This window comes from Pristiophorus japonicus, chromosome 13 (genome assembly GCF_044704955.1).
Source record: "Pristiophorus japonicus isolate sPriJap1 chromosome 13, sPriJap1.hap1, whole genome shotgun sequence".
Classification (NCBI taxonomy): domain Eukaryota; kingdom Metazoa; phylum Chordata; class Chondrichthyes; family Pristiophoridae; genus Pristiophorus; species Pristiophorus japonicus.
In genome coordinates this window covers 32,497,656-32,525,608 of record NC_091989.1, presented here as the reverse complement: position 1 = coordinate 32,525,608, position 27,953 = coordinate 32,497,656, and the positions used below count along the sequence as shown (strand labels likewise).

General features: G+C 42.2%; 3 protein-coding genes across 9 annotated transcripts in view; 1 reads left to right on the top strand and 2 right to left on the bottom strand.

Annotated features, from left to right (window-relative positions):
- napepld (N-acyl phosphatidylethanolamine phospholipase D) overlaps positions 1-12,455 on the bottom strand; it is a 56,110-nt gene extending 43,655 nt beyond the window's left edge. The window contains exons 1-2 of one of the 7 annotated variants that reach the window (XM_070897334.1): positions 12,297-12,455; positions 4,192-4,513 (exon numbers count right to left, since the gene is read on the bottom strand). In XM_070897334.1, coding sequence (XP_070753435.1) covers positions 4,192-4,488 — 297 coding nt within the window. In that variant the 5' untranslated portion in view covers positions 4,489-4,513; positions 12,297-12,455. Of the gene's footprint in view, positions 1-4,191; positions 4,514-4,895; positions 4,977-5,004; positions 5,065-5,639; positions 5,769-5,812; positions 5,860-7,260; positions 7,588-12,296 lie in introns of those variants that run through there. The other 6 variants (XM_070897333.1, XM_070897329.1, XM_070897331.1 and 3 more) reach the window with 6 other exon arrangements.
- Positions 12,456-12,525: 70 nt separating this feature from the next.
- pmpcb (peptidase, mitochondrial processing subunit beta) lies at positions 12,526-27,668 on the top strand. The gene is made up of 13 exons (XM_070897328.1): positions 12,526-12,666; positions 14,474-14,617; positions 20,501-20,587; positions 21,724-21,853; positions 22,218-22,416; positions 22,502-22,581; positions 23,550-23,665; positions 25,124-25,267; positions 25,873-26,033; positions 26,900-26,985; positions 27,067-27,155; positions 27,374-27,449; positions 27,532-27,668. The coding sequence occupies exons 1-13, from the start codon at positions 12,577-12,579 to the stop codon at positions 27,594-27,596; spliced, it is 1,467 nt and encodes a 488-aa protein (XP_070753429.1). The 5' UTR covers positions 12,526-12,576; the 3' UTR covers positions 27,597-27,668.
- Positions 27,659-27,953, bottom strand: part of dnajc2 (DnaJ (Hsp40) homolog, subfamily C, member 2) — a 46,271-nt gene continuing 45,976 nt past the window's right edge. Inside the window, exon 17 of the mRNA XM_070897327.1 lies at positions 27,659-27,800. Coding sequence (XP_070753428.1) covers positions 27,729-27,800 — 72 coding nt within the window. The 3' untranslated portion in view covers positions 27,659-27,728. The remainder of the gene's footprint in view (positions 27,801-27,953) is intronic.

The following is a 27,953-nucleotide window of genomic DNA, read 5'->3' as shown; positions in this document are numbered from 1 at the left end:
AAAGCAGGAAAGTCTCACTACAGTTATACAGGGTATTGGTGAGGCCACACCTGGAATACTGCGTGCAGTTTTGGTTTCCATATTTACGAAAGAATATACTTGCAGTGGAGGCAGTTCAGAGAAGGTTCACTAGGTTGATTCCGGGGATGAGGGGCTTGACTTATGAGGAAAGGTTGAGTAGGTTGGGCCTCTACTCATTGGAAGTCAGAAGAATGAGAGATAATCTTATCGAAACGTATAAGATTATGAGGGGGCTTGACAAGGTGGATGCAGAGAGAATGTTTCCACTGATAGGGAATACTAGAACTAGAGGGCATGATCTTAGAATAAGGGGCCACCCATTTAAAACGGAGATGAGGAGAAATTTCTTCTCTCAGAGGGTTGTGGATCTGTGGAATTCGTTGACTCCGAGAGCTGTGGAAGCTGGGGCATTGAATAAATTTAAGACAGAAATAGACAGTTTCTTAAACGATAAGGGAATAAGGGGTTATGGGGAGCGGAACTGAGCGGGTAGGGAAGTGGACCCGAGTCCATGATCGGATCAGCCATGATCATATTAAATGGCGGAGCAGGCTCGAGGGGACGTATGGCCTACTCCTGCTCCTATTTCTTATGTTCTTATACAGCGCCTTTAACATAGTAAAACATCTCAAGGTGCTTCACTGGAGTTATCAAGACAAAATGTGCCACCATGCCAAAGAAGGAGACATTAGGACAGGTGACCAAATGTTTGGTCAAAGAGGTGGGTTTTAAGCAGGGTCTTAAGCAGAGAGATGGTGAGGTGAAGAGGTTTGGGGAGAGAATGCTAGCGATTACAGCCTAGTTGGCTGAAGGCACGGACAAGTAGCTATAAAGCACCTAAACCCTATTATTTCAAACTAGTGGACTAGTTCTTGCGATTGCTGTTTTAAATTACTTTAGCGTTTACAGCTGTTTTTACACTAGAAAATAATTCTACATGAAACACACAAGGGTATATTTTTCAATTGAATATGGTTTTGTACTGGACCCAGTGTACAGTTAATTATACTGTACTAAAATTGGTGTTTTTTTTGTATGACCATGTAATTTCCAAGTGTTTATGCCGGTTCAGCACTCTGTGTTTATATATATCATGTATAAGAGGTCTCTAAGGCTGCTAGATTGTGCAGGATTATTACCCGCTCAGTCTTCTCTAACCTCAAATGAAACTCTCATATCACTTCCATTGATAAAGCTGCCTCCAATAAACTTAGTTTCCTTTTTGATGTAACATCTCAGCGTCTCTGAACTTTATAAAGCCCAGGTCCATCCAAAACTTGATTATAATTCCTTTATCTGAGGTGGCTCTTCTAAGACTTATCCTGCACTCCACACAAAACACAAGAGAGAGCTTATCAACTGATAGATGACACTCACTTCTAGCCTCCAACCTCTCTTCTATAACCTTTTTTGTATATCTCTATTTTATCTATACTCTGTCCATTGTTCCTCTAAACTTTCCTCTCTTACTCCTTATAAACTGTAAATACACTGTTGTACACATTTCTCTTCCATACTTCTCCCTTCTTGTGTTGAAATACAGACTCATCATGGTGTCTTCTGCTCTAACTCATTCTTTCCCAAGATCTCAAAACTATGTCATTCTTTATCTTTTTCAATCTTCCGTTCTCCTTAGAATCTACAAACTTTTAAAATCTGAGCACGGAATCACCTAATCACTACTTCTTGAATGACTTCATCCTCTCTTCTACAGTAGGTGGTATCCTGCATTGTGAGCCCAGACCCTTCACCTGGGTTTCTTAATTAAAAAAGAAATTCCGTGGCACGCCCTTTAACAAACAACATCTTCCAGTCAGTTGAACCCAGTGACAAGCATAAACTTCGCCTTTGAACCTTTGACCTGAACAATGAAATGAAAGAATCATGTTTCACTGGTACGGGTGGTGTGCAGTGCCTCAAGCAGCAACGGTTCAGCGCAAGACATAAATACAGCTAATCATGTTCACTGAGGAAATGCTCATTTCTTATTCCTGGTTTAAACTATTCTGGCCAAAAATAAACGGCAACTTGACATTGACCTGCAAATCAGCATGAGTCACTGTATGTAGCATGATCTCAAAGGGTAGTTTAACTTTCAGTAAACCACCAATCCAAATAAATGAATTTACACATTGTAGGTTTGAGATGGAAAATATTACAAATAAACATTTTTTTTTTTTTTTTTTTTAAAGAGGTCACTCAGTTTCACAGCTATTCACTTACTGAACAAGAAATCTGTAGAGTAATGCAGATCTGATTACGGATCAGGTGGACGTAAAACATCCTGTGGCACTATTTTGAAGAAGACCAGCAGAGTTATCGGTGATGCTCTTCTCATTCTAGCCTGCAGCCTGTTTCCTCCATAACTAGCATTCTTGTTTTTTTTTTCTTTGTTATCTATACTGATATGGTTATTGCTGCTCTGAACTATATTCTCTTTTCCTTCTAAGCCCTAATACATTAACATATGCATGGTTCCTTCTCCCTACGTCTGGGCATGCTTCTGTAGTGTAGTGGTGATCACCTTTGCTTTAAGTGCAGAAGGTCCCTGGTTTGAAACCAGCCAGAAACACTGCCAGCCGTGACTCAGTGGGTAGCACCCTTGCCTCCCAGTCAGAAGGTTGTGGGTTCAAGTCCCACTCCAGAGACTGGAGCAGAAAAATCTAGGCTGACACTCCAATGCACTACTGAGGGTGTGTTGCACTGTCGGAGGTGCCGTCTTTTGGATGAGACATTAAACCAAGCCCTCTCAGGTGGACATAAAAGATCCTGTGGCACTATTTTGAAGAAGACCAGCAGTTATCTCTGGTGTCCTGGCCTGGTCGAGGACATAACGTCCTTGATCAGGCCAACATCCCCAGCATCAAAGCACTGACCATACTCAACCAGCTCTGCTGGGCGGGCCACACTGTTCGCATGCCTGACACAAGACTCCCAAAGCAAGTGCTCTACTTGGAACTCCTACATAGCAAGCGAGCTCAAGGTGGGTAGAGGAAACGTTTCAAGGACACCCTCAAAGCCTCCTTGATAAAATGCAACATCCCCACCGACACCTGGGAGTCCCTGGCCAAACACCGCCCTAGTGGAGGAAGTGCATCCAGGAGGGCGCTCATCGCCTCGAGTCTCATCGCCAAGAGCATGCAGAAATCAAGTGCAGCAGCGGAAGGAGCGTGCGGCAAACCAGTCCCACCCACCTTTTCCTTCAACGACTGTCTGTCCCACCTGTGACAGAGACTGTAATTCCTGTATTGGTCTGTTCAGTTACCTAAGAACTCACTTTTAGAGTGGAAGCAAGTCTTCCTCGATTTCGAGGGACTGCCTGTGATGATGATGTCCTGGCCAATATTTATCTCTCAATCAACATCACTAACAGATTATTTGGTCATTATCACACTGCTTCAAAAGTATTTAATTGTTTGTAAAGCATTTTGAGACGTCTGGTGGTTGTGAAAAGCACTATACAAATGTTTGTGGGAGCTTGCGGTGTGCAAATTGGCTGCCACGTTTCCTACATTACAGCAGTGACTACAGTTCAAAAATTAGTTTCTTGGCTGTAAAGCACTTTGGGACGTCCTGTGGTCATGAAAGGCACTATATAAATGTAAGTCAGTCTTTCTTTTTGCTCTGTTGAAAGCAAAACTCATTGCTCTGTTGCCGACTATTAATCAATTTTTTCCACCAAATTAAAAACTGGAACTCTCTACCTCTCTCAGTCTTCATTTCCTCCTATGATCTGCAGGGTTGTAAAACTCAGCTTGGTACAGGGTATCAGCCAACCACTGAACTTTGAATTATCTTCTGTCTACTAACCCAGACTAGGAGCTGTGCAGAGCAGGTGGATCAAACCAGCCCCACCTCTCGCTCTCTGGCACTAAGGATTAGAACTCCAACAAACAGGGCCACCAGTCTACCATATAAAACTAGATTCCTTTCAACATTTTCACTCATGAGGATTGTAACTCACTCCTCGAAATAATAATATTTAATAAGCAGGCATGAATTATGTATTATGCATATTACCGAAGTGCTGCTTTATAATGCTGAACCTAATTGTTTCAAATGATCATTTTTGGAGGATACAATGCAAATAATACAATTTTTTAAAATCAAGCGATTAATAAATCTAACAGTTGAAAAACCTACGAGCTTAGATTTGGTCAAACCACTCACCGCTTTGGAACTTGGGATGTTAGTGTGGTCCTTCTCCATCACAGCAAACTTCAGCACACTGGTGAAAGCAGGGGCACTCCAAGTTGGCCAGGGATTGACAAATCTTCCATCTTTGCCTTTCTTGGATTTTGTTACGTCCTCTTCCAGACGGTAATCCAATCTGAAGCTTTTCCTGGAGGAGCGGGATGAAGTGCTCCCTCTCGAGTCTCGGCTCACAGTTCCCGATCGTTTCTTCACGGCTTCCTTAGGATAATGATTGCTGGCAATAGGAACCTGTTCTTCAAGCTTCACATCCATGTTTCCTTCAGCTCTATAGTGCAATCTGAAAAAGTAGATACATTATAAAGCCAGTGCAAAAGCGATCCACTTGACCATCTGGGATTTTATAAATTCACTTTTGACTCTTTTTCTAGTAGAAAAAGTAGATACATTATAATTACTAAGAATGCAGTTCAAGGTTCCTAAAACTTCAATAAACATATATTAAAATGTCTGCAAAATACAAAATCCCAGCTTCACATTTCTCTAATTATATTATCCAAATAACGATTACCACTTTGAGGTCTATATGTAATTTCAGATGCGGATTGATGTCAAATGGCAGTATAATTCCAAAGTTAAAGTCAGATCTCAATCTAACTGGTGCAATAAGGTCAAATGATGAGGAAACTTCCTTCCATCTAACAACACTTTGAAGCTTGTACCTTGCACCGGATGTGGTATAAATGAAGCCAGTGCCCAGGAGATCCACTTGACCGTCTGGGATTTTATAAATTCACTTTTGACTCTTTTTCTAGTAGAAAACACTCCTACCCAAGTTCTTCTAATGTTACAAATTAGCCCCCTGGCCTTTGCCCCATGGGTCCAAGCACCTCAGTGGGACCTGCAACTAACGCAGTCGGTAGTATAACTCGGTCTGGCAGCTACGAATCACATTCCAGCAATACTACTCGGCGACCAATAACTGCACTTTAAATGGCATTGCGGAAATCTTGCTTAGCAACTCGGATTTAAAAAAAACAACAGCCTGGATGATGAGCGATCAAGAGTCGCTTGATCAACTGGGCAATTTCAGAGAGATTGCTTCAACAGAAATGCAAACTAATAAAAGAACGCCCTTGAATTTGCCAGTAGTGCGAATGTAACACTGAACTAGGCTAAGGACCAGTATTCACTGTCGAGTAGATCTTCAAGCCAGACAGGATCCCTCCTAAAGCAGCGTCCTGTGGGAGTCCACCACTCCACGCTGTATATAACGTTGGTGCCATTAACGTGAAGCTATAAAAATAACACACAAACTTTCCAATTGGTAAAAAAACACTCGTATGATATTACTCCCCTGTATTTAAAAAAAATATACCCGGTTAATTCTCGCGGAAGCCGATCAATAATAATAATAATAAACATTAAAGTTCGCCGCAACAGCTAGGAATAGTTGCTCAGCTTACGTCGTTGCATCTAGAGAAAAAAGAGCTGTTAGCTCCAAGAGCAGCAGAGAAGCGAAGGCAGAGCACGGAAAAGAAAGGGAAAACATTGTGGACCTTGCTGAATGAGAGCGAGGTGTTATGTGCTGGAGCGGGTCGAGGGGGCAGCGCCACAGTCTCCCACTTGATCCACTTACTGTATATTTTGGCCCTTGTTGTTCCCGCCCGCGGATGATGTGACACAGGAGCAAAGCCGGAGCTCTGATGTCAGCCTCAACCCCGCTTCAACACGTGATCGCCTTATTCCCCTGCACACCAACCATTCAGCGCTTGAATCAAATTACTCCAAAGTACTTTTGTCAGAGGCACAAAGGGAGATCTTTCTGCATCCAACGACCCCCAGTGATATAAACAGCAACATACATCGACCCCCCCCCCCCCCCCCAAAACCACTCGCTGTAAATTTGCATTCCAGGCTCGCTCTCGTCGCTTTACAACAGCAGCAACCAAACCCTTTTCTTTAAGCTTATCCGATTCTGCAGCTCCGGTTTGACATTTTAAGAACTGCACCCAGATTAGTTGGGAAACAAGACTAAGAATAAAGTTTCCTTTTTTAAAAACTGCTTAGCTTGTTGAGTTTCCATATGTAATAGGTCAGGCTTATGCAAAGTTTGACATTGGGTCGTAAATTCCCAGCGAAAATCGCGATGGGCACAATTGAAGAATTAATAAGGAGAAATTTGCCGGTAACTTTTTTTTAAACTTTATTTTCAACGACACTATTATTGCTGATTGCGTTGGATTTAAAGGTGGTTCGCACCAAATCCAATTACAGTGAACAGAGAGAAAGACTTGCATTTATATAATGCCTTTCACAACCACCGCTTTAGAGCTAATGGAGAACATTGAAATACAAGTACACAACACTGTCTCTAAAAGCTAGGAGTTTGGATACATGCCATCACTCGCCGTCCCAGCCTCTCCAGGGATTGCTAACTCCCCGCCCTTCCGACTCTGCACCACCTCTATTTGCAGGAAAGTTGTACACTAACGACTGGCTGCAGCCCTTCCAACAAAACCAGTGAAAATGAGAAGGAATCGATCAGTTTAAGGAACACACAAAGTCCGACTTGAATTTTAAATTGTCCCGATTTTAGAAACAAACTTTCTTTAATGATTCCTCGGGACAGTGCGGTGGTCGGATCGGCGTGGCTGCTGGTCAGCTTGCTCAGGGAAAGCCTGAGGTACAGGCAGCTCCTTTGTTGAAACTCCTCCCAAAAGGTTGCACGCGGTGTCAAAACCTTCACTGGGATTAAGCAGCCAAAGCTGGGGCTGCACAGTATAAAACAAATATTTAAACAGGTTTGGAACAACAGTTGCTATTGTAAAAATAAACCCATCAAAGAGAATGTGTTTAGTAATTAAGAATTCAGTTTTGAAGTACTTTTTTAAAAACATCTTTTTTATCCCCGGTTTATGTTACTAACCAGTATTCGATGACTACAAATTTTATGAGGCTAAAAAAGGCGAGAATGAGATAATTTCTGAAATTTAAAAGCGGCATTCGGGGTGAGAATTGGTGCCATCGGCACTGCCACAATATAGAGATCGGGTCAGTAAAAGGAGCTGAAGGTTAGAGGTTCACCTGGGGTGGCAGCGAGACTTTGACTCTGCCATGCCGCCTCCCGGCTCACTCTCGCCGCCCTTCACCGAGTATCTGTGGACGAAGCACAGCACTGCAGCCGCTGCTGTGACACAGGCGGCCGAGAGAGGCCGACAGATCTCCAGGCACGCAGTCAAAGCCCTCTCTCCGACCATCGCCTCTCATACCGCAAGCCTCGACACGTTCGCCACATCCATTAAAACAAATTAGGACGGTAACTTCAGAAAGACGAGGCGCAAATCAAATGACGACAATCCGCAAATTTCTCAGGAGCAGGTCCCACTCGACGAGCTTCTGCAGATACCCGGAAACCACAAGCCACGTGTGCTGCATCCAGCTGTTCAGAGAATAAAGGCCACACAACCCCGACTGCAGCTCCTGCCCTGTGCTTACATGTTACATTGCTCCATTTGACCGGCGGTGAGATTATCATTCTGCGCAACCAATTCGACTGATCTGTTTTGCGTGGCTTTGAGATTCCCCAAAGTCCTACATTCTCCTTTAAAATTATGCTGAATTATTTTTCTTTATAGACAGATATGTCAAATCCCAAGATTTGCGGGATATTTCCGCGCTTATAGGCTGTTTTCATAATCTCTTTTGAAAAATATATATATATTTAAAACGTTCTTAAATCTGTGGTAATGCACGTTTTGTGCTTGGATACATTTTCTATTCCAAATTTATAGTTTTATCATAAATACAGTATGCAGTCCTCACTCCTGACACTTAATTGCTAAAATCACATAAATCACGATTTTAGCGCCTGATAGCTCAGGCACTAGAGATCAGGGTTGGTTCGCCGAAATATTACTGGGAAGTTGCCAATAAAACAGAAAATGCTGGAAATAGCAGGTCAGGCAGCATCTGTGGAGAGAGAAACTGAGTTAACGTTTCAGGTCGATGTTCCAGCATTTTCCGTTTGTATTAGATTTCCAGCATCTGCAGTATTTTGCTTTTGTATGAAATTGCCATACTTTGATTACCTTAAACTAGCGCTTCCAAAAAACTCACTCATGTCGGCATAACTTAAACGCCAGCGTCTCAATCAATGCTATCAGAGTGCAAGTATTGTTTAATTTTATATTTCACACTTCCAAATTAATCATAATTGATAATACTTTAATATTTCATAACATGTTATATTACGAGCACGGTTGTATAGACAGTGCTATTAGTGACAATCTAATGGTGTCCGCATAAACAACAACAACTTGTATTTATATAGCGCCTTTAACGTAGTAAAATGTCCCAGGGTACTTCACTGGAGTGTTCTAAAAAAAAAGTCGACACCGAGCATAAGGAGAAATGAGGGCAGATAACCAAAAGCTCGATCAAAGAGATAGCTTTTAGGTAGCGACTTAAAAGAGGAAAGAGAGGTAGTGAGGCGGAGAGCTTAGGGTCGAGGTAGCTGATGGCATGGCCACCAATGGTTGAGCGATTAAAACCAGGGATAGAAACATAGAAACATAGAAAATAGGTGCAGGAGTAGGCCATTCGGCCCTTCTAGCCTGCACCGCCATTCAATGAGTTCATGGCTGAACATGCAACTTCAGTACCCCATTCCTGCTTTCTTGCCATACCCCTTGATCCCCCTAGTAGTAAGGACTACATCTAACTCCTTTTTGAATATATTTAGTGAATTGGCCTCAACAACTTTCTGTGGTAGAGAATTGCACAGGTTCACCACTCTCTGGGTGAAGAAGTTTCTCCTCATCTCGGTCCTAAATGGCTTCCCCCTTATCCTTAGACTGTGACCCCTGGTTCTGGACTTCCCCAACATTGGGAACATTCTTCCTGCATCTAACCTGTCTAAACCCATCAGAATTTTAAACGTTTCTATGAGGTCCCCTCTCATTCTTCCGAACTCCAGTGAATACAAGCCCAGTTGATCCAGTCTTTCTTGATATGTCAGTCCCGCCATCCCGGGAATCAGTCTGGTGAACCTTCGCTGCACTCCCTCAATAGCAAGAATGTCCTTCCTCAGGTTAGGAGACCAAAACTGTACACAATACTCCAGGTGTGGCCTCACCAAGACCCTGTACAACTGGAGCAACACCTCCCTGCCCCTGCACTCAAATCCCCTCGCTATGAAGGCCAACATGCCATTTGCTTTCTTAACCGCCTGCTGTACCTGCATGCCAACCTTCAATGACTGATGTACCATGACACCCAGGTCTCGTTGCACCTCCCCTTTTCTTAATCTGTCACCATTCAGATAATAGTCTGTGTCTCTGTTTTTACCACCAAAGTGGATAACCTCACATTTATCCACATTATACTTCATCTGCCATGCATTTGCCCACTCACCTAACCTATCCAAGTCACTCTGCAGCCTCATAGCATCCTCCTCGCAGCTCACACTGCCACCTAACTTAGTGTCATCCGCAAATTTGGAGATACTACATTTAATCCCCTCGTCTAAATCATTAATGTACAATGTAAACAGCTGGGGCCCCAGCACAGAACCTTGCGGTACCCCACTAGTCACTGCCTGCCATTCTGAAAAGTACTCATTTATTCCTAATCTTTGCTTCCTGTCTGACAACCAGTTGTCAATCCATATCAGCACACTACCCCCAATCCCATGTGCTTTAACTTTGCACATTAATCTCTTGTGTGGGACCTTGTCGAAAGCCTTCTGAAAGTCCAAATATACCACATGAATTGGTTCTCCCTTGTCCACTCTACTGGAAACATCCTCAAAAAATTCCAGAAGATTTGTCAAGCATGATTTCCCTTTCACAAATCCATGCTGACTTGGACCTATCATGTCACCTCTTTCCAAATGCGCTGCTATGACATCCTTAATAATTGATTCCATTATCTTACCCACTACCGATGTTAGGCTGACCGGTCTATAATTCCCTGTTTTTCTCTCCCTCCTTTTTTAAAAAGTGGGGTTATATTGGCTACCCTCCACTCGATAGGAACTGATCCAGAGTCAATGGAATGTTGGAAAATGACTGTCAATGCATCCGCTATTTCCAAGGCCACCTCCTTAAGTACTCTGGGATGCAGTCCATCAGGCCCTGGGGATTTATCGGCCTTCAATCCCATCAATTTCCACAACACAATTTCCCGACTAATAAGGATTTCCCTCAGTTCCTCCTCTTTACTAGACCTTCTGACCCCTTTTATATCCGGAAGGTTGTTAGTGTCCTCCTTAGTGAATACCGAACCAAAGTACTTGTTCAATTGGTCCGCCATTTCTTTGTTCCCCATTATGACTTCCCCTGATTCTGACTGCAGGGGACCTACGTTTGTCTTTACTAACCTTTTTCTCTTTACATATCTATAGAAACTTTTGCAATCCGTCTTAATGTTCCCTGCAAGCTTCTTCTCGTACTCCATTTTCCCTGCCCTAATCAAACCCTTTGTCCTCCTCTGCTGAGTTCTAAATTTCTCCCAGTCTCCGGGTTCGCTGCTATTTCTGGCCAATTTGTATGCCACTTCCTTGGCTTTAATACTATCCCTGATTTCCCTTGATAGCCACTACTCAAGAGGCCAGAATTAGAGAAGCACAGATACCTGGGAGTTGGGGGATGGAGAGTTTGTGGGGCTGGAGGAGATAACAGAAATAGGGATGGGGAGGCCATGGAGGGATTTGAAAACAAGGATGAAAATTTTAAAATTGAGGCATTGCTTAACCGGGTGCCAATGTAAGTCAGTGAGCACAGGGGTGATCGGTGAATGGGACTTGGTGCGAATTAGGGCATGGGCAGCCGAATTTTGGATGACTTCAAGTTTACGTAGGGTAGAACGTGGGAAGCCAGCTAGGAATAGTCAAGTCTAGAGGTAACAAAGGCATGGATGAGGGTTTCAGCAGCAGATGAGCTGAGGCAGGAGCGGAGATGGGCAATATTATGGAGATGTAAATAGGTGGTCTTAGTTATGGTGCAGATATGTGGTCGGAAGCTCATTTCAGGGTCAAATATAACACCTAGGTGAGCAGTCAGGTTCAGCTTCAGATAGATGATAGGGAGAGGGATGGAGTTGGTGGCTTGGGAACCAAATTTGTGGAAGGGACCAAAGACAATGGCTTCAGTCTTTCCAATATATAATTTCTGCTCATGCAGTACTGGATGTTGGACAAGCAGTCTGATAATTGAGAGACAGTGGAGAGGTCGAGAGAAGTGCTGATGAGGTAGAGCTGGGTGTCGTCAGCCTACATGTGGAAACTGACGCTGTGTTTTCAGATGATGTTGCCGAGGGGCAGCATGTAGATGAGAAATAGGAGGGGACCAAAGATAGATCCTTGAAGGACCCCAGAGGTAACGATGAGGGGGCGGGAAAAGAAGCCATTGTAGGTGATTCTCTGGCTACATTAGATAGATAGGAGTGGAACCAGGCGAGTGCAGTCCCACCCAGCTGGACAATGGCGGAGAGGCGTTGAAGGAGGATGGAGTGATCAATCGTGTCAAAGGCTGCAGACAGGTCGAGAAGGATGAGGAGGGATAGTTTACCTTTGTCACAGTCATATAGGATGTCATTTGTGACTTTGATAAGAGCTGTTTCGGTATTGTGGCGGGGACAGAAACCTGATTGGAGGGATTCAAACATGGAGTTGTGGGAAAGATGGGTTTGGGAGGCGACAACATGTTCAAGGACTTTGGAAAGGAAAGGTAGGTTGGAGATGCGGTAGTGGTTTGCAAAGCGGATGGGTCAAGGGTTGATTTTTTGAAGAGAGGGGTGGTAACGGCAGATTTGAAGGAGAGGGGGACAGTACCTGAGGAGACAGAATCGTTAACAATATCAGCTAACATGGGAGTCAGGAAGGCAAGTTGGATGGTCAGCAGTTTAGTGGGAATAGGGTCGAGGGAGCAGGAAGTGGGTCTCGTGGACAGGATCGGAGAGATCCAAGATTGGAGAAAGATGCGAGTTCAGGACTAGCGTATTGCACCGGTGAAAAATAAATACAATCCTGCCCACAGAATGCAAATTTACATTTGCGTTATAAACCTTTTCATTGTGCACAAATTGCACATTTTATTATGCCGAATTAAATAAAACTCAACTTTTCCAAAATTACCGTGCACTTTTTGCAGCAGCTTCATTTATTCATGTCTCCAATAAAATGAGTTATTTTTAACTTTATAAGTATAGCCAGACCAACAGGCACGAGGTGTAGAACCACTTCAGACCGCTGCGACTCGGAGCTCGCAAGCAGGGCTGGCCATCCATGAAGGTGAAGGAAAAGAGCCCCTGGATCGATTGGAACGGCCTGCGCGTGGCACGCTGCGGGTGACGTAGCCGCGCGGCTCCCGTACGTCCGTGCGCTGGGCTGGCGGCGGCAAGATGGCGGCGTGTCTACAGCGCTTCGCTCGTATTGCCGGACAGAGGTTCCTCAGGAGGGCCTGGGCCGGCGGCGGCGGCGGCAAACGACAGGTAGGTCCGGTCTGGCACAGCACGGCACGGTACGGCGTGTAGATCAGACCCGCTCAGCTCCCCTCCCGGACATGGGAAACTGCTTTCACCGATCAGCTGGAGATTTGGACCGTGCCGGTAGTTTTGATCTGGGGCAGTATTAGTGAGGTTCATATGAGCCGCCTAAGGCGGTGATTTAGTGATTTAGTTGTTGAAGGAGAACGGGAAGGTTTGGTTTGTCAGTGCCGTAAAATCATGTTATTTCGGGCCCCTAACACCGGTTGGCCGGGTAACGAGCTGCTACAGTGACACGGGGAGGGAGCAATGACTGAGCTAAAATTGTAGATTGAAGTTCTACAGTGGTGCCAGGTTCTTTGTTTTGAATATTTAGTTTTGTGTCTCGATTATAAATGCTATAAAGTCCTAGGAGCGAGAGAGCCACGGTTCAGTGGTCACGCTCTCGCCTCTGAGTTTTGGGTTCAAGCTCCACTCCAGTGATTTGATCACAAAAATCTAGGCTGACACTCCAGTGCAGTACTGAGGGAGTGATGCACTGTCGGAGGTTGGATATTAATCGTCTCTCAAGTGAACATAAAGGATCTCATGGCACTTTTCGAAGATGAGCAGAACAGTTCTTACAAAAGCAAAATACTGCGGATGCTGGAATCTGAAATAAAAACAGAAAATGCTGGACATCGCAGCGGGTCAGGCAGCATCTGTGGAGTGAGAGAAACAGAGTTAACGTTTCAGGTCGATGATCCTTCGTCAGTTCTAATGAAGGGTCATCAACCTGAAGCTTTAATTCTGTTTCTCTCTCTCCACAGATGCTGCCTGACTCGCTGAGGTTTCCAGCATTTTCTGTTTTTAAGACAGTTCTTATGGTGTCCTGGCCAATTATCTGATCACTTATTTCATTACTGTTTGTGGGACCTTGCTGTGTGCAAATTGGGTTCTTGTATTATAACTGTCATTACACTTCAAAAAGTACTTAATTGGCTGTAAGATTGTGCTTTGAGATGTCCTGAGCTTGTGAAAGGCACTATATAAATGCAAGTTTGTTTTTCTTTATCTATGTCTACCTCAGTCTTGTCTTTGATGTCTCCAACAAGTACAAATTAAGTTACCGTTCACATTGTTGGGCTGTTGTCTGGTCAGGTTTGGTCAATAATCTCTTTAGAACTGTGTTAACTATTATCCAGTGAGTAAATTTTGGCATTGTATATAAAACCTTAATACGGTACATCTGAATTTAATTCTAGGATGTCGGTGTGTTGGCAAAAGGGAGAAATCTGATGCCCTTCACAATATGTAGCCTATATTTGTAAATTTTTATTAGGACAACACCTCTCACGCTTAGGACTGTCCACTGTATTAGAGGCTTCTCAATAAAATGAAAACTCAAGAATATGTGAATAGATGCATGTTCTGCTTTTGACAAGTTAGCAAGGAAGAAGGAAAAGGTCAAGTTGCAAATTTAATTAAATATTGCTTTTAGGTCCCAGTAATAGAATGACAATAGTTGAATAAAAAGCAACTCATTTTCCTGTGGTAGAAAAGTGTTTAGAAAGGCAGATTGGCATCTGATTTTTTTAAAACTAGAGATAACTGCAAATATAAGGTTCAATTAGATTTATACATGTGACTGTATTGCATGACTCTACAGAAGTTATAATTGATGGAAGGCTTAAAGAATTGACTTTACAGGCACCATGTATATTAGAAGTAATTAGGGAAATTATCAATTACAAATCTATCTTGTAATGGTATTTTGCTAAAATTATATATTCTCTACAAATTATCAAAAGATAATTTTGCCTTATTATTTCAGCCCATCCTACACAATTGGAATCGATTCCAGGCCACTCAAGCAACAGCTGAACAAATTATTTTGAATATTCCAGAAACAAAAGTCACTATTCTGGAAAATGGACTACGAGTGACTTCTGAAGACTCTGGTCTTCCGACATGTACAGTGAGTACTTTGTATTTGTCTTTTATTTAATCGTTTTTCTTGTCTGTATTATAGTAACCAGAGATTTCATTGCCAGTTAGTGTATACCTGTTTCTACCTTATGTCATAGAATCATAGAAATTTACAGCACGGAAGGAGGCCATTTCGGCTCATTGTGTCCGCGCCGGCCGACAAAGAGGTATCCAGTCTAATCCCACTTTCCAGCTCTTTGTCTGTAGCCCTGTCGGTTATGGCACTTCAGATGCACATCCAAGTATTTTTTAAATGTGGTGAGGGTTTCTGCCTCTACCACCCTTTCTTGCAGTGAGTTCCAGACCCCCACTATCTTCTGGGTAAAGAAATTTTCCCTCGTATCGCCTCTAAACCTCCCAATTACTTTAAATCTATGTCCCCTGGTTGTTAACCTCTCTACCAAGGGAAACAGGTCCTTCCTATTCACTGTATCCAGGCCCCTCGTAATTTTATACACCTCAATCAGGTCTCCCCTCAGCCTTCTTGTTCCAAAGAAAAACAGATCCAGCATCGCCAATCTTTCCTCATAGCCAAAATTCTCCAGTCCAGGCAACATTCTTGTAAATCTCCTCTGCACCCTTTCCAGTGCAATCACATCTTTCCTGTAATATGTGATCTGAACCTTTTCCAAACCTTTTCTCAATGGCCATTTGGTTGGTGTACCTTGGGACCCACAGACCCATGGACATGGTAATGCCAAATGTAAATGATCTGGCACCAAAAGCCAAATAATCAGCATAATTTTACTAAAAGAACAGTACATTGAGCACATTGACTAAATACAAAATGATTACATTTGAAAATTCCAGTTTATATAGTACTGTCTGCAGACCCAGATACCTGATCTACAATGTGTGACTCCATCTCTAAGCCTTTCCACTGCTAAAACCCTTATTCATGCCTGTGTCACCTACAAACTCAATGACTATAAGGCTGGTGTTGCTGGTTTCCCATCCTCCATAAACTCCAGCTTGTCTGAAACGCTGCCAAACATTTTCTATCCCACACCAAGTTCCATGTGGCCATCATATGCATCCTCACTGACCTACATTGGCTCCTAGTCCCTCAGAATATTAGATTTAAAATTCTGTCCCTGTCTGTAAATCACTCCATGATCTTGCCCCACCCTATCTCTGCAATCTCTTCCAGCCCTATATCCCATCCTGAATGCCCCATTCCTTTGACTCCAGTCTTCTGTGCATTCCCTCCTTTATCCCACTGGTGACAAGACTTTCAGCCATCTAGTTCGCTGCTTTGGAGCTCCCTCCTTGAGCCATTCTGCTTCTCAATTGTTACTTCAAGACCCATCTCCGTGACCGTCACCAATTCTAATCTGTCCCATCCTGATTCTGCGTTTGTTTCCCTTGCATCTATTTGTGAAGCACTTTGGGGCATTTCTTGCATTAAAGGGACTGTGTAAATGCTTGTTATCTTCGTCCAAACTCTTGTTACCATGCTTCACTTGCCCAACATGGCAATGTGATTCTCCAACCCACATCCTATATAGAGAGCAGGCTTCCTTCTCCTCCCCTATCACCAAGGCTGCACTTGTGGCATCTTAACTGACACATTAGTGCATAATGTCTGTGACAGGAAAAAGTGACAAAAGATGATTCACGATGGCATGACAAAGCTTGAAGCAAGTCGTATCCAGCTCAAAGAAAAGAGAAGGAAAGATCAGCCCGTGAATTAGTCTGACATCTGATGTCTTGTGTGTGGGAATAGATTCCTCAAAAATCAGACTTTACAGTCATATGAAAACCCACAACCTGTATTAAATGGAGGTGAATCATAAGCTGTCAACATCGACAACAATGGACAAACCATCATCATCGTCACTAAGATCAAAAGTAAATTTCATTGTGAGCATATCGCTGTCAACACCAAGTTTCTTTGGAAAGTTAAAACCAAATCGATAAGATAATAAGAAAATAAGTAAAATATTTCTTTAAAAGTAAAGAAAAAATCATAAATATTGTCACTTTGGTACTTGCTTTTCAGTTAGTGTGTTGTGTTGGCTCTGATTCAAGTTGTCTGGAGGTCTTTGTCCTGGCTCATGCTGACTGCCCTTTACCAAGTGGCTGAGAGTCAAGGGGCCTACAAGGAGAGAAAAGGGTGCAATGTATTTCCTGAGATGTTTTTCTAGATCTAGCTGAGCTTCCGAATTCTTATAGATCATCTCTGCCTTTGGCAGTTTCCTGCTGTCTCTGAGATTTGCCAAGCATCCATAACAACAGTTCCAAAATTGTTAAGTGATTATGGATTGAACTAGCATTTCAAGTTTGGGCTCAACATAACCCTGTCTTACTTACGATGAGCTCTGCCATTTTGACTTTACTTGATTTTGTACCTTTCTGACTTTTAAAGCTGCATCTATCTCCTTGAATCTCTCTTCTGATGAAACTAAGAATTTATTTGTATCCCTCCCTGCCCTTGGTTTATTTCCCCAGATCCTCATTCCTTCTCTACATTGGCTAATGTACTAATATAATATTGCATCATTTCCTATGATGTTGCTTACAGATTAAAAATAAACTATTAATTGGCCTGGCTGCAACCTAAAAATTGTTATGGTTGATCAACCCAGCAAATAGCTTTGTTCTTGTTGAGTTGCTATCTGATCGAATTGATATGGGTTGATTAGAGCTGCTTGATAATTGAGCCTGGAAGCTCCATGGGATGTATTTTGTCTTCTGTGTAGCTTTTCTCTGCCTCTCCCAGGTTTTGTGTGTGAGTTTTAGCTTGACAGTAGCTGTCCCTGACTGCCGCCAATACTGAGGTTGGTGGTGGATTCTCTGAAGAGTTTCTCTTCCCCCACACCCCTCCAAATCCCTGTGATGTTGAAGCTTGTTCAGAGAGCAGTTGATTCGGGAGGGAGAACAACTCATGAATTAATCCTAATACTGTGATTTAAAGCTAAGGATGTCATTTATAAGTCAAGAGATATCTTAAAATTATATCTGAATAAAAGTAATTATAAAAGTAAGACCACATCTGGAGCATTGTGTGCAATTTTGGTCTCACCAAGACCAGATATAATTTTAGGATTATATCTCTTGACTTATAAATGACAGCTCTGACTTTACATCACAATATTCTGTTTACTTTCCCACGTGTCCTATGAACTATGAACATGGCTTTTGTGACCTGCCCAACTAAACTCCCAAATCTTTTTTCCTGTTGGGACCACTGCAAGCACATTTCAATTTAGTACATAATCCGCACTGTCCTTTCTTATGCTCAGATCAGTCGTGGCTCAAGTGGTAACACTCTCACTTGAGCTTAAGTTAATGGAGGGTGGAAGATGGGAGGGCTGCCAGGAATGCATCGGAATAGTCAAGTCTAGAGGTCACAAACTTATGGATCACGGTTTTAACAGCAGATGAGCTGAAGAAGGGGCGGAGGTTGCGAACAGTCTGGTTCAGCCTCAGACAGTTGCCAGGGAGACGGATGGAGTTGGTGGTTGGGGAACAGAGTTTGTGGTGGGGACCAAAGACAATGGCTTCAGCCTTCCCAATATTTAGTTGGAGAAAATTTCTGCTCATCCAGTACTGGATGTCGGACAAGCAATCTGACAATTTAGAGACAGTGAAGGGGTCGAGAGAGGTGGTGGTGAGGTAGAGCTGGGTGTCATCAGCATACATGTGGAATCTGACATTGTTTCTTCGGATGATATCACCGAAGGCCAGCATATAGATGAGAAATAGGAGAGAGCCAAAGATAGATCTTGGGTGGGTAGGGTGAGGGGGGGAGGGAGGGAAACCCCAGAGATAACTGTGTGGGAGCAGGAAGAAAAGCCATTGCAGGTGATTCTCTGGCTACGACTGGATAGATAAGAATGGAACCAGACGAGTGCAGTCCCATCCAGCTGGACGACAGAGGAATGGTGTTGGAGGAGGATGGTGTGGTCAGCCGTGTTAAAGGCTACAGACAGGTCGAGGATAGTTTACCATGGTGACAGTCACATAGTCCTTTGTGACTTTCATAGGAGCCATTTTGGTACTGTGGCGGAGCAGAAACCTGATTGGAGGGATTCAAAGATGGAGCTCTGGGAAAGATGGGTACAATTTGGGAGGCAACAACACATGCAGGGACTTTGGGGCAGAAATTGCTGTCTTGCGTTAACCATCTGCTTCTCTGTCTATAGATCGGTCTGTGTGTGTATGTCGCGGTCGGTCTGTGTGTGTATGTCGCGGTTGGTCTGTGTGTGTATGTCACGGTCAGTCTGTGTGTGTGTGTCACGGTCGGTCTGTGTGTGTGTGTGTCTCACGGTCGGTGTGTGTGTGTGTGTCTCACGCTCGGTCTGTGTCTCGATCGGTCTGTGTCTCTGTGTGTGTGTGTGTCTCGGTCGGTGTGTGTGTCTCGGTCGGTCTGTGTCTGTGTCTGTGTGTGTGTGTGTCTCGGTCGGTCTGTGTCTGTCTGTGTGTGTGTGTGTCTCGGTCGGTCTGTATGTCTGTGTGTGTGTGTCACGGTCGGTCTGTGTGTGTGTGTGTCTCGGTTGGTCTCAGTCTGTGTGTGTGTGTGTGTGTGTGTGTGTGTGTGTGTGTGTCTTGGTCTGTGTGTGTGTGTGTGTCTCAGTCTGTGTGTGTGTGTCTCGGTCGGCCTGGGTCTCTGTCGGTTTGTCGATTCCATTTATATAACTATAATCATATACATTTTGGTGATCCATTGTGCCTGTGCAATCTTTCTTATTGAATCTATCCACATTAGTTCGATTTCCATGCATCACTTCAATATTTATACAACTGGATATCATGACTGACAGCTTCAATAGACATTTGTGTTAAAATATTCATATCTTCATAAGTCTGTATGAAAAAAATTGTCGAACCACTTTTATTTTTCTAATACTGATTTTGATTTTAATGCCAATGCAAATAATCTTTTACCCAGACAGATTAATAATTTTGAACACTTCTGCTACATCGCTCCATAACCTATTCCGCTTCAATGAATTCAGCCAGAGGCTCTCTTTTAGTGTCTCACTTACGTATATCATCTCATTGCTGGCATCTTCCAAGTGAATCTATGATGCAGCAGAGTCCCATTTTCCATTTTTATGGCTTTTACCATTTACCGTCTGCTATTAAAGATCTCTGTCTGTACTCTACATCACGCTATTCCTCATTTCATTGTGATGTTATTGTTCAGGGTATTTTTCCATTCTCAATTTTTTTCAAAATATACAGTTTGCCATGTTCCCTAATTGTCAGCAAATGTTGATGATACCCCCCTGTGCCCATGTTCAGATCATTCATGTAAATGCTGATTGAGAGAGGCTCCAACACAGAATGTCAGTAGCTGTACCATGCCAACCTAAGAAACATCCATTTACTCTTACACTTACTCTACTTTCTATCCTTTAGCTATCGTTCAATCGATGCCAATAACCAGCTAATAGTTATCCCATACTATGATCTCCAGCATTTGTCATCTTACCTATGTGTGGCTAACTGGTCTATTAGATTTTTTTAGGAATCCTGCTTTTTAAAAAAAAAAATCAATTTTCACTGATAAATTCCCAGATTTTGTGTGGTGAATCAGTAAAAAAAACCAGTATCTTCTCAAATTTGAGAACAACCCTCCCTTTTGCAATTTCCCAATTTTTTCTTACCAAAAATCAGATCCAGAGATGCACTTGTGCTATACATCTGTGATGTCAGCTTGCGTGTTGCACATGCTGTACTGACATCACGGACGTAATGCGAATGCATCTGGACCGGGGTTTCAAAAGGAATAGAAACAAAGGCTATGTAATTTTTTTTTAAAGAGGAACCTAGATTATCTTTAGGTATTGATGTAAGGAAATTGTTTGGCTTTGATTCAAATTTATATGTTGCCTCCTAACATACAGCTTGTTGCTCTCTGTAGGTTGGACTGTGGATTGATGCAGGGAGCCGCTATGAGAATGAGAAGAACAATGGAACGGCTCATTTCTTGGAGCACATGGCTTTCAAAGTAAGTCAACACCTACCACCAGTGTTTTCATAAGAACATAAGAAATAGGAACAGGAGTAAACCATATGGCCCCTCGAGCCTGCTCCACCATTCAATATGATCATGGCTGATCTGATCATGGACTCAGCTCCACTTCCCCGCCTACTCCCCATGACCCCTTATCCCCTTATCGTTTAAGAAACTGTCTATTTCTGTCTTAAATTTATTTAATGTCCCAGCTTCCACAGCTCTCTGAGGCAGCGAATTCCACAGATTTACAACCCTCAGAGAAGAAATTTCTCATCTCAGTTTTAAATGGGCGTCCCCTTATTCTAAGATCGTGCCCATCAGTGGAAACATCCTCTCTGCATTCACCTTGTCAAGCTCCCTCATAATCTTGTATGATATTGTATTCAGCTTGTATGATATTGTAATCTGATCTTATTGAATGGCGGAGCAGGCTCGAGAGGGACAAATGGCCTACTCCTGCTCCTATTTCTTATGTTATGTATTCATGAAGTACTTCAACAGCAACTTTCACTTATATAATGCCTTTTAATATAGTAAAATGTCAAAGGAGCTTTATTAAGTGGGAATCAGACCAGAGCAGGGAGAACAATTAGGGAGAGTAGGCTGAAGGGTATAGGTTTTAAGGGGGCTTTTGATGGTAGGGAGAGATGTAGCAAGCGAGTGCGGGCTTGAGATTGTGCCACCAATAATTTCGGAGGTGGGGGTAGGAAGAAGATAAGAACAGAGTGTATGCAATAATTTAGGACTGAAGGGGATTGCAGAAGGGAGAGTGGAGTGGGGGTGTGGAAAAACTTGTGCCAGGGCAGGGGTCCAATAGTAGTCACCAAATTCAGGGATGATGGATAGTGGGACACAATATGGGATAGTTGTAGTTTATCTGGAGTGGAACTTGGAAGACTGGTGAGGAGAGCATTGGATAAGTTGAGCATGGAGATGGTTGAGGGTTTCAGCAGAGATGAGTTGAGATATCTTGGAGGTGGAAGTAGGCAGACAATGGACTAGGTGTTTGGTTTGAAGCTCAGTTCAGGGTCAAACACAGCATCAGTGCCAGAAAAAAGTATGTACCTTTTCTTTCATCGCAATCCAATACATTTCCAGTAAACCTATTCTTCCTCCTTCCCACACAGGGCACAAAGAAACGCTCTCAGCTAGACTTGGAACTTGAGATCGAAAACATGGGAGCCCATTTAAATGCATATACATCTAGAGAACAAACAGTGTATTATGCTAAAGCATTTTCTAAAGATCTGCCCAGAGGTGATTAAATTAATATCTAATTAGCTTTTGAACCTGAAAGCTATAGAACATAAAGGTTCTCTTATTTTGAACAGAGCTATAGTTCTGTAAATTAAATTGCTTTTGAGGCCTTGTCTCTAGTAACTGGAAGAAATGCGTCCCCTCCCCACACAAAGAGTAATGTGCTGTTTAATCTGCATTCATTGTGAATGTAATCAGCGTTGTGTTTTCCAGAAACTATAATCATTTATATGCCCTCCAAGCATGATGAGCTGTATAATAATATTACCAGGATTCAGTGACGAGAACTTGGTCATAAAAACATTGAATTTAAACAATAAATCTACGTTTGTAAATGATGTTCTGTTTGGCGCTTTGCACGCAGCTGTAGAAATACTTGCAGACATTATCCAGAACAGCACCTTGGGAGGGGCTGAGATTGAGCGTGAGCGAGGAGTTATTCTCAGGGAAATGCAAGAAGTTGAAACCAATCTTCAGGAAGTAGTCTTTGACTATCTGCATGCAACGGCCTATCAGACCACGGCATTGGGCCGCACCATCCTGGGCCCTACAGAAAACATCAAGTATGTATTTGCACTTATTTTCTTTATAATAGTCATCTTGAATTTTTTCCTAATTTTAAACTCACTGGAATAATTTTTGTAACAGATCTATAACTCGGAATGACCTGGTGGAATATATCACAACACACTACAAAGGACCGAGGATTGTATTGGCTGCTGCTGGAGGTTACTACATTTTCAGTCGATTCTTCTAATAAGTAATGAGCTTCATTCTAATGCCATGAGTCACAGTGCTTGCAGGCAACAGAGAATATGGTTTTGGTGTATTTGGTAATTTTTATTCATTTTGTTACTGATAACATTTTCTTAAGAGGATGGAATGTTATTGGATGTAAAGAAGATAATTTGTTGGGAAATGCAGTTCTTGAGCATAAATTAAGGACAGTAATATGAAGCTTAAAAATACATTATCTTTTATGATCATTTGTAGAAAAATGTTTTATATTAAAATTGTGCTGTTGGATTGACTTTTGTTTGTATTTAAAGCAATTGTTTGGATTGTCCATCAATGATTTATGCACTCAAAATTTCATTGCAGTATTTTAGTGCACTGTAGCTTTTTTATTTAAAACTTACCACAAATGCTGCATCCCAAGTGGCTGGGTTTATCCTGTGGGTAATTCTGTCATGCAGATGAGAAAGGTCCCAGATTCAATCCCTGATTTTGCTGTAGGGCTGCTACAATTAGCATTCCAGGTTTAAGGAGAGGAAACCTCAGCCGTGGTTCCCACTCCAATCATTATGGGCCCCTGCTAGAAATGCACCTATGTGGACGTCAGTTGAGGATACAATTGGGCTGTACTGTAATGCTCCCTGCAGTTCATTAGCCTGCTGACATTGTCCAAGTTCACACGTGAATAATGGCCAGGTGGGTAAGGTACTGGAAGGTGATACACAGAAGCACACCCAAACAAGGAGTCAACAGCTTCAGAAGGGAAGAAAAAAAATGACGAGGTACAGGTATTTAAGTTGCATTCACTTTACATGGATTGCTTTTGTTTATTCAGCTTTACAAAGTAGTGTGTGTGCACAAAATTAAGTGGATTTTTAGATGAAGTTGAATGTCTTTTTTTGTCTGTCAGTGTAGTTGCGCATTTTCTTCAACACTTTGATGTTTGAATGCCTTCTTGCAGGAGTGGGACATGATGAATTGGTTGACTTGGCAAAGCATCACTTTGGTAATCTATTAACTACCTATGCTGGTAATTCCACACCAGATCTGCCTCCCTGTAAGTTCACAGGAAGTGAGGTATGTGCATAAAGATCTAATCACTTCACAAAGGTTGCATGCAATTACTAGACTGAGTATGTGGGCAGGTGACATACTCCCAAATCCCCCCCTCTAAAGTGGATGCTATGAGATTAATCTTCTTTCTACATAGAAACACCTGACTAACTTTGCATTCTTCCTCATGATCTTGCAGAGATCTGCAGCATCCATATGAAGATGAATGCAGCATGGTGGTTCACCAGCTGATATGCCACTTGGCTGGCTGTTGTCTGTCTTTTTTTTCCAACCGTTGGTGTGTCTTCTTGTTTATCCTCATAGCAAAACAAATGTATTCATTATCGTGATAGAATGGGAAAGCAAAGGACTGAGTGAGTTAATTTATTAGTCATGAATGAACAATTTTTTAAAAACTTGATTGCCTCTTTTCTCTCCCCTCCCACTGTTGTGCAAAGAAAATCTACCTCTGTGCAAGTGTTATTTCCTAACTCAGATGCCTTATGTATTTAAAGTTTGTAGAATTATGTATTTAAAATGTGTAAAATTGTATGGATCACACTATGGAACATATAACCATGTTGCTCTCCAAGAATTTTGATGGAGTATTGAGCTGAGTAGGTTTGAGTGACTGCTGGCTCTGGGAACACCTTATTCCCTGTTGATAGCTGTGAATTTCCAATTGCTGGGCCTTCAGTATATATTCACACAAAATATACATGTTTTCCGGTGTTAAAATGCACAATTTATTTTCACAACTCATCGTTAAATTTTAATTCTGATAGTGGGCTGGATTTTGTCTTCTGCTGCCTGTTAGCACCCCGGAGGGGGCGGCTATAGGCACTTCCGGGCAGTGGCCAGCTTCCAGCGCCCGCCAGGACTTTGTGCCGGTTTCGACAGGGCACGGAGCATTACTGCCTCGAAGAGACGAGCCGGTGTGCACTGCCCCTGGTAGCGACACCGGCTTGATTTTGGGCTGTTGCCTGATCTGTAGCGCTCCGTAGAGCACCCTACTGTGACCGCCAGTGAAAGTGGGTGATCCGAGCTATAGCGGCAGCAGTGAGGCAAGTAATGTCGATTGTTTTTTTTTGCTATTTATGTTGTGATGGCATGAGTTATTTATTGGGAATGTTTCTGGTGGTTTGTTTCCTCCCCCCCAGGCCTCCTTGGAGTGCTCAAGGCCGCTGTTTAGCTTGAGATTTTAGTTTGCTCAGCTGGCCTAGTGCCCTAAGAGGTGTGCAACACCTCCCTCAGCACTCTGCCCCACACTCAGGGCCCAGCTGATGAATGGTGCTGACTGAAGTGCAAACTTTACTGCCCCGAAATGAGCCGTACCAAAAATCAAGCCCCCAGTATTTAAATCTACTACAAGTCTTTGTTGGTCGTCTGATTGTCAAGTTGGTCTAGGGACAGGAGACAGTTCTTGTACTGAGATAATTATATTAGACTTGCATTAAAGTGCTAACTGATTTTGTTTAACAGATTCGTGTAAGAGACGACAAGATGCCATTAGCTCATATCGCAATTGCTATTGAAGCTGTTGGCTGGTCACATGCAGACACCATTCCGCTGATGGTGGCAAACACCCTGATTGGTAACTGGGACCGTTCTTTTGGTGGTGGTGTGGTAAGTAAGCAGGAAAGCCTCATCAGAAAATAGTTTTATTTTAGAGCCTATGAATAATTTGTCTTCTGGCTCCAGGTTTATGCTTTCAGGAAAATTGTGGCCAATAAAATACAATATACTTCCAGTGCTGATCAAGCTAAAAAGAGAATTCTATGTATTGTGATAAATCCCAACACCTCCTGAAACTGGGAACTAAACCTGTCTTGTCTTATCACTATCAGGCTGTATGAAGACTTTTCTCAATTTAGTTAGCTCCCTTCCTGAAAGTGTTGACTGCGCAGGTAGCACAAAATTGACTGAGGTAGAATCTCACTAATCACTTGCAATCTCAACACCATCTTTCATTTGTTGCCATTTTCTGCTTTCTATAATTAAGCCAGTTAGCTCTTTTTTTCTATTCATTTCACGATCGTTTATCACCTTATTTTTGGGTTGTTGCATGTATACAGGCAATCAAGACCACAGCATTGGGTCATAGTCAATATTTAAGGAGTTCTAAATGCCTTACCGCCTTCCAAACTGAGGAATAGTAAAATAACCACTTTTTAAAAATGTTTTACATACTGTTTAAAATTAAGTTGGCTTGCTTTTCTTTTTATAAACAGAACTTGTCCAGTAAATTGGCACAGATCGCTTGCCAGGGTAACCTCTGCCACAGTTTCCAATCATTCAACACCTGCTATACAGACACTGGTCTGTGGGGGCTTTACATGGTCTGTGAGTCTAACACGATCGACGAAATGCTGCATTTTGTTCAAAGAGAGTGGTGAGTGTGTGTGTGTGTGTGTGTATATAGTGCATCACAAGTCTTATGTACACTGCACACAGGTGACTATCTTGTGATTTTGGTGAGATAAAGCTACTGCTTTTACTGAAAATTGCAGTTTGAGTTTATTTTATGGAAGTAAAGCTATCTTAAATAAATACAAAATATTTTAACGGTTGTGGAGATATTCAAGATTTTGTACTCTTCCATATAGTATTTGCATGAATCTTTGTCTTGAGCAGCCTCGTGATAGCATAGCAAATATTAGAGCAAGTTAAATTTCAGCTCTAATGCATAAAATGTTGATCAATAAGGTTAGTTAAATGTGGCAGGTATTCTATTTACTTAACCATACACTTTCCTCACTTTAGGAATGAGAATTTAGAATCAATTAAAATTAATGATACTGTTTGAGGCTTTGTCATCACTACACAAGTGCTACAGGAGGTAATACGGTATTCTTTTTGCACTGCATAATTCAGTCCCACAAGAACCACCTATTTTGATCCTTATAGTGTCAATATACTACAATAGACTAAAATCAGTCATCTACTGAAAGTGGCAGCTACAAATTACTGTGGGAACAGCATTCACTCAAGTTACCATGACTACACCATCCCCAAAACACTTTGGCATCTTGTGTATCCCCCTATCATTAGTGACTGTGTCTTCAAGTGCTTAAGCCTCACGCTATAGAATTTCCTCCTTAAGGCCCTCTGATCACCTCTCCTAATATCACTTTTGGATATTTTTATATACATGTTGAAACCAGTATTGGGGGGCAACTGAGCTACTACAAAGACTATATAGGCCATTGAGATTATGATTTTCAAAAACCCACTAATTCAGATGTTTTTCTATTTCAGGATGAGATTGTGTACCAGTGTTACTGAGAGTGAAGTTGCGAGAGCCAAAAACCTTTTAAAAACAAACATGCTGCTGCAGCTTGATGGTAAAAACAAGGTTCATCTCTTTGTAGAGTTTGTTATCCATGTTTGTTTAAAGTATTCATTTGGAATTTCAATATTTGCAGGTTCAACACCAATCTGTGAAGATATTGGGAGACAAATGTTGTGTTACAATCGAAGGATTCCACTCCCGGAGCTGGAAGTTAGGATCGATGTAAGTGATCATTATGCCTACATACTAAAGTTCTATATGCTGCTGTTAGTGAGGGCAGATATGTTTAAGTTGGGGCTCAGAGAAAAAAAGTTTACAAAAAAAAGTGAAGGCCCTTTGTGCAATTGTTAAAAGCAATCAATCGACTGTGATCTTTCTTGTAAGAGTATGAATAAGTTTAATTCGTTTTAAACTAACTGGTGTTTTACATTTTGAACCAGGCTGTTGATGCCAAAACAGTAAGGGATGTATGCACTAAGTATATCTACGACAAGTCCCCTGCTGTTGCTGCGGTTGGTAAGTGGACATGGTAACCTATGTAATAATTTGCCTGCAGCTGGTTTCAATGTGTTGTAATGCTTTTTTTTTGTTCCTCTAGGTCCTATTGAACAGCTCCCAGATTACAACAGAATTTGCAGTGCAATGTACTGGCTGAGATCGTAAACACCACCAGCTATAAATGTTTATAAATTTATATTCTATTAATTATAAAATAAAGTGAGACATTTATACTTGGTTTTGTCATTTTATTATCAAATAATCACATGCACAATGATAAAAGGGAGTGGGAACATCTCATTTCTTCGGTCTAGCAGTATTAACTTGGTCTTGTGCGGCTTTCTTTGCTTTGACCATTTCAACAAGTTCCTGTTAAGTAGGAGCAAAGAATTCAAAATGCAGGGCAGCTCAAAAGTCAACTTTGAAATCAGGCATAGTACATAGTTTAGGATCCTTGAAGCAAGGTTTAGAAAGCTACACACAAACTTTTAAGATTAATGAAAATGTTTTGTATAGCAGTTG

What these genes read in the sequence shown, in the direction of transcription:
- pmpcb (XM_070897328.1), top strand. Translation starts at nt 12,577, where the DNA reads ATGGCGGCGTGTCTACAGCGCTTCGCTCGTATTGCCGGACAGAGGTTC. An exon ending in GCGGCGGCGGCAAACGACAG is followed by an intron (nt 12,667 to 14,473) that starts GTAGGTCCGGTC and finishes TTATTATTTCAG; the next exon opens with CCCATCCTACACAATTGGAA. An exon ending in CTGGTCTTCCGACATGTACA is followed by an intron (nt 14,618 to 20,500) that starts GTGAGTACTTTG and finishes TGCTCTCTGTAG; the next exon opens with GTTGGACTGTGGATTGATGC.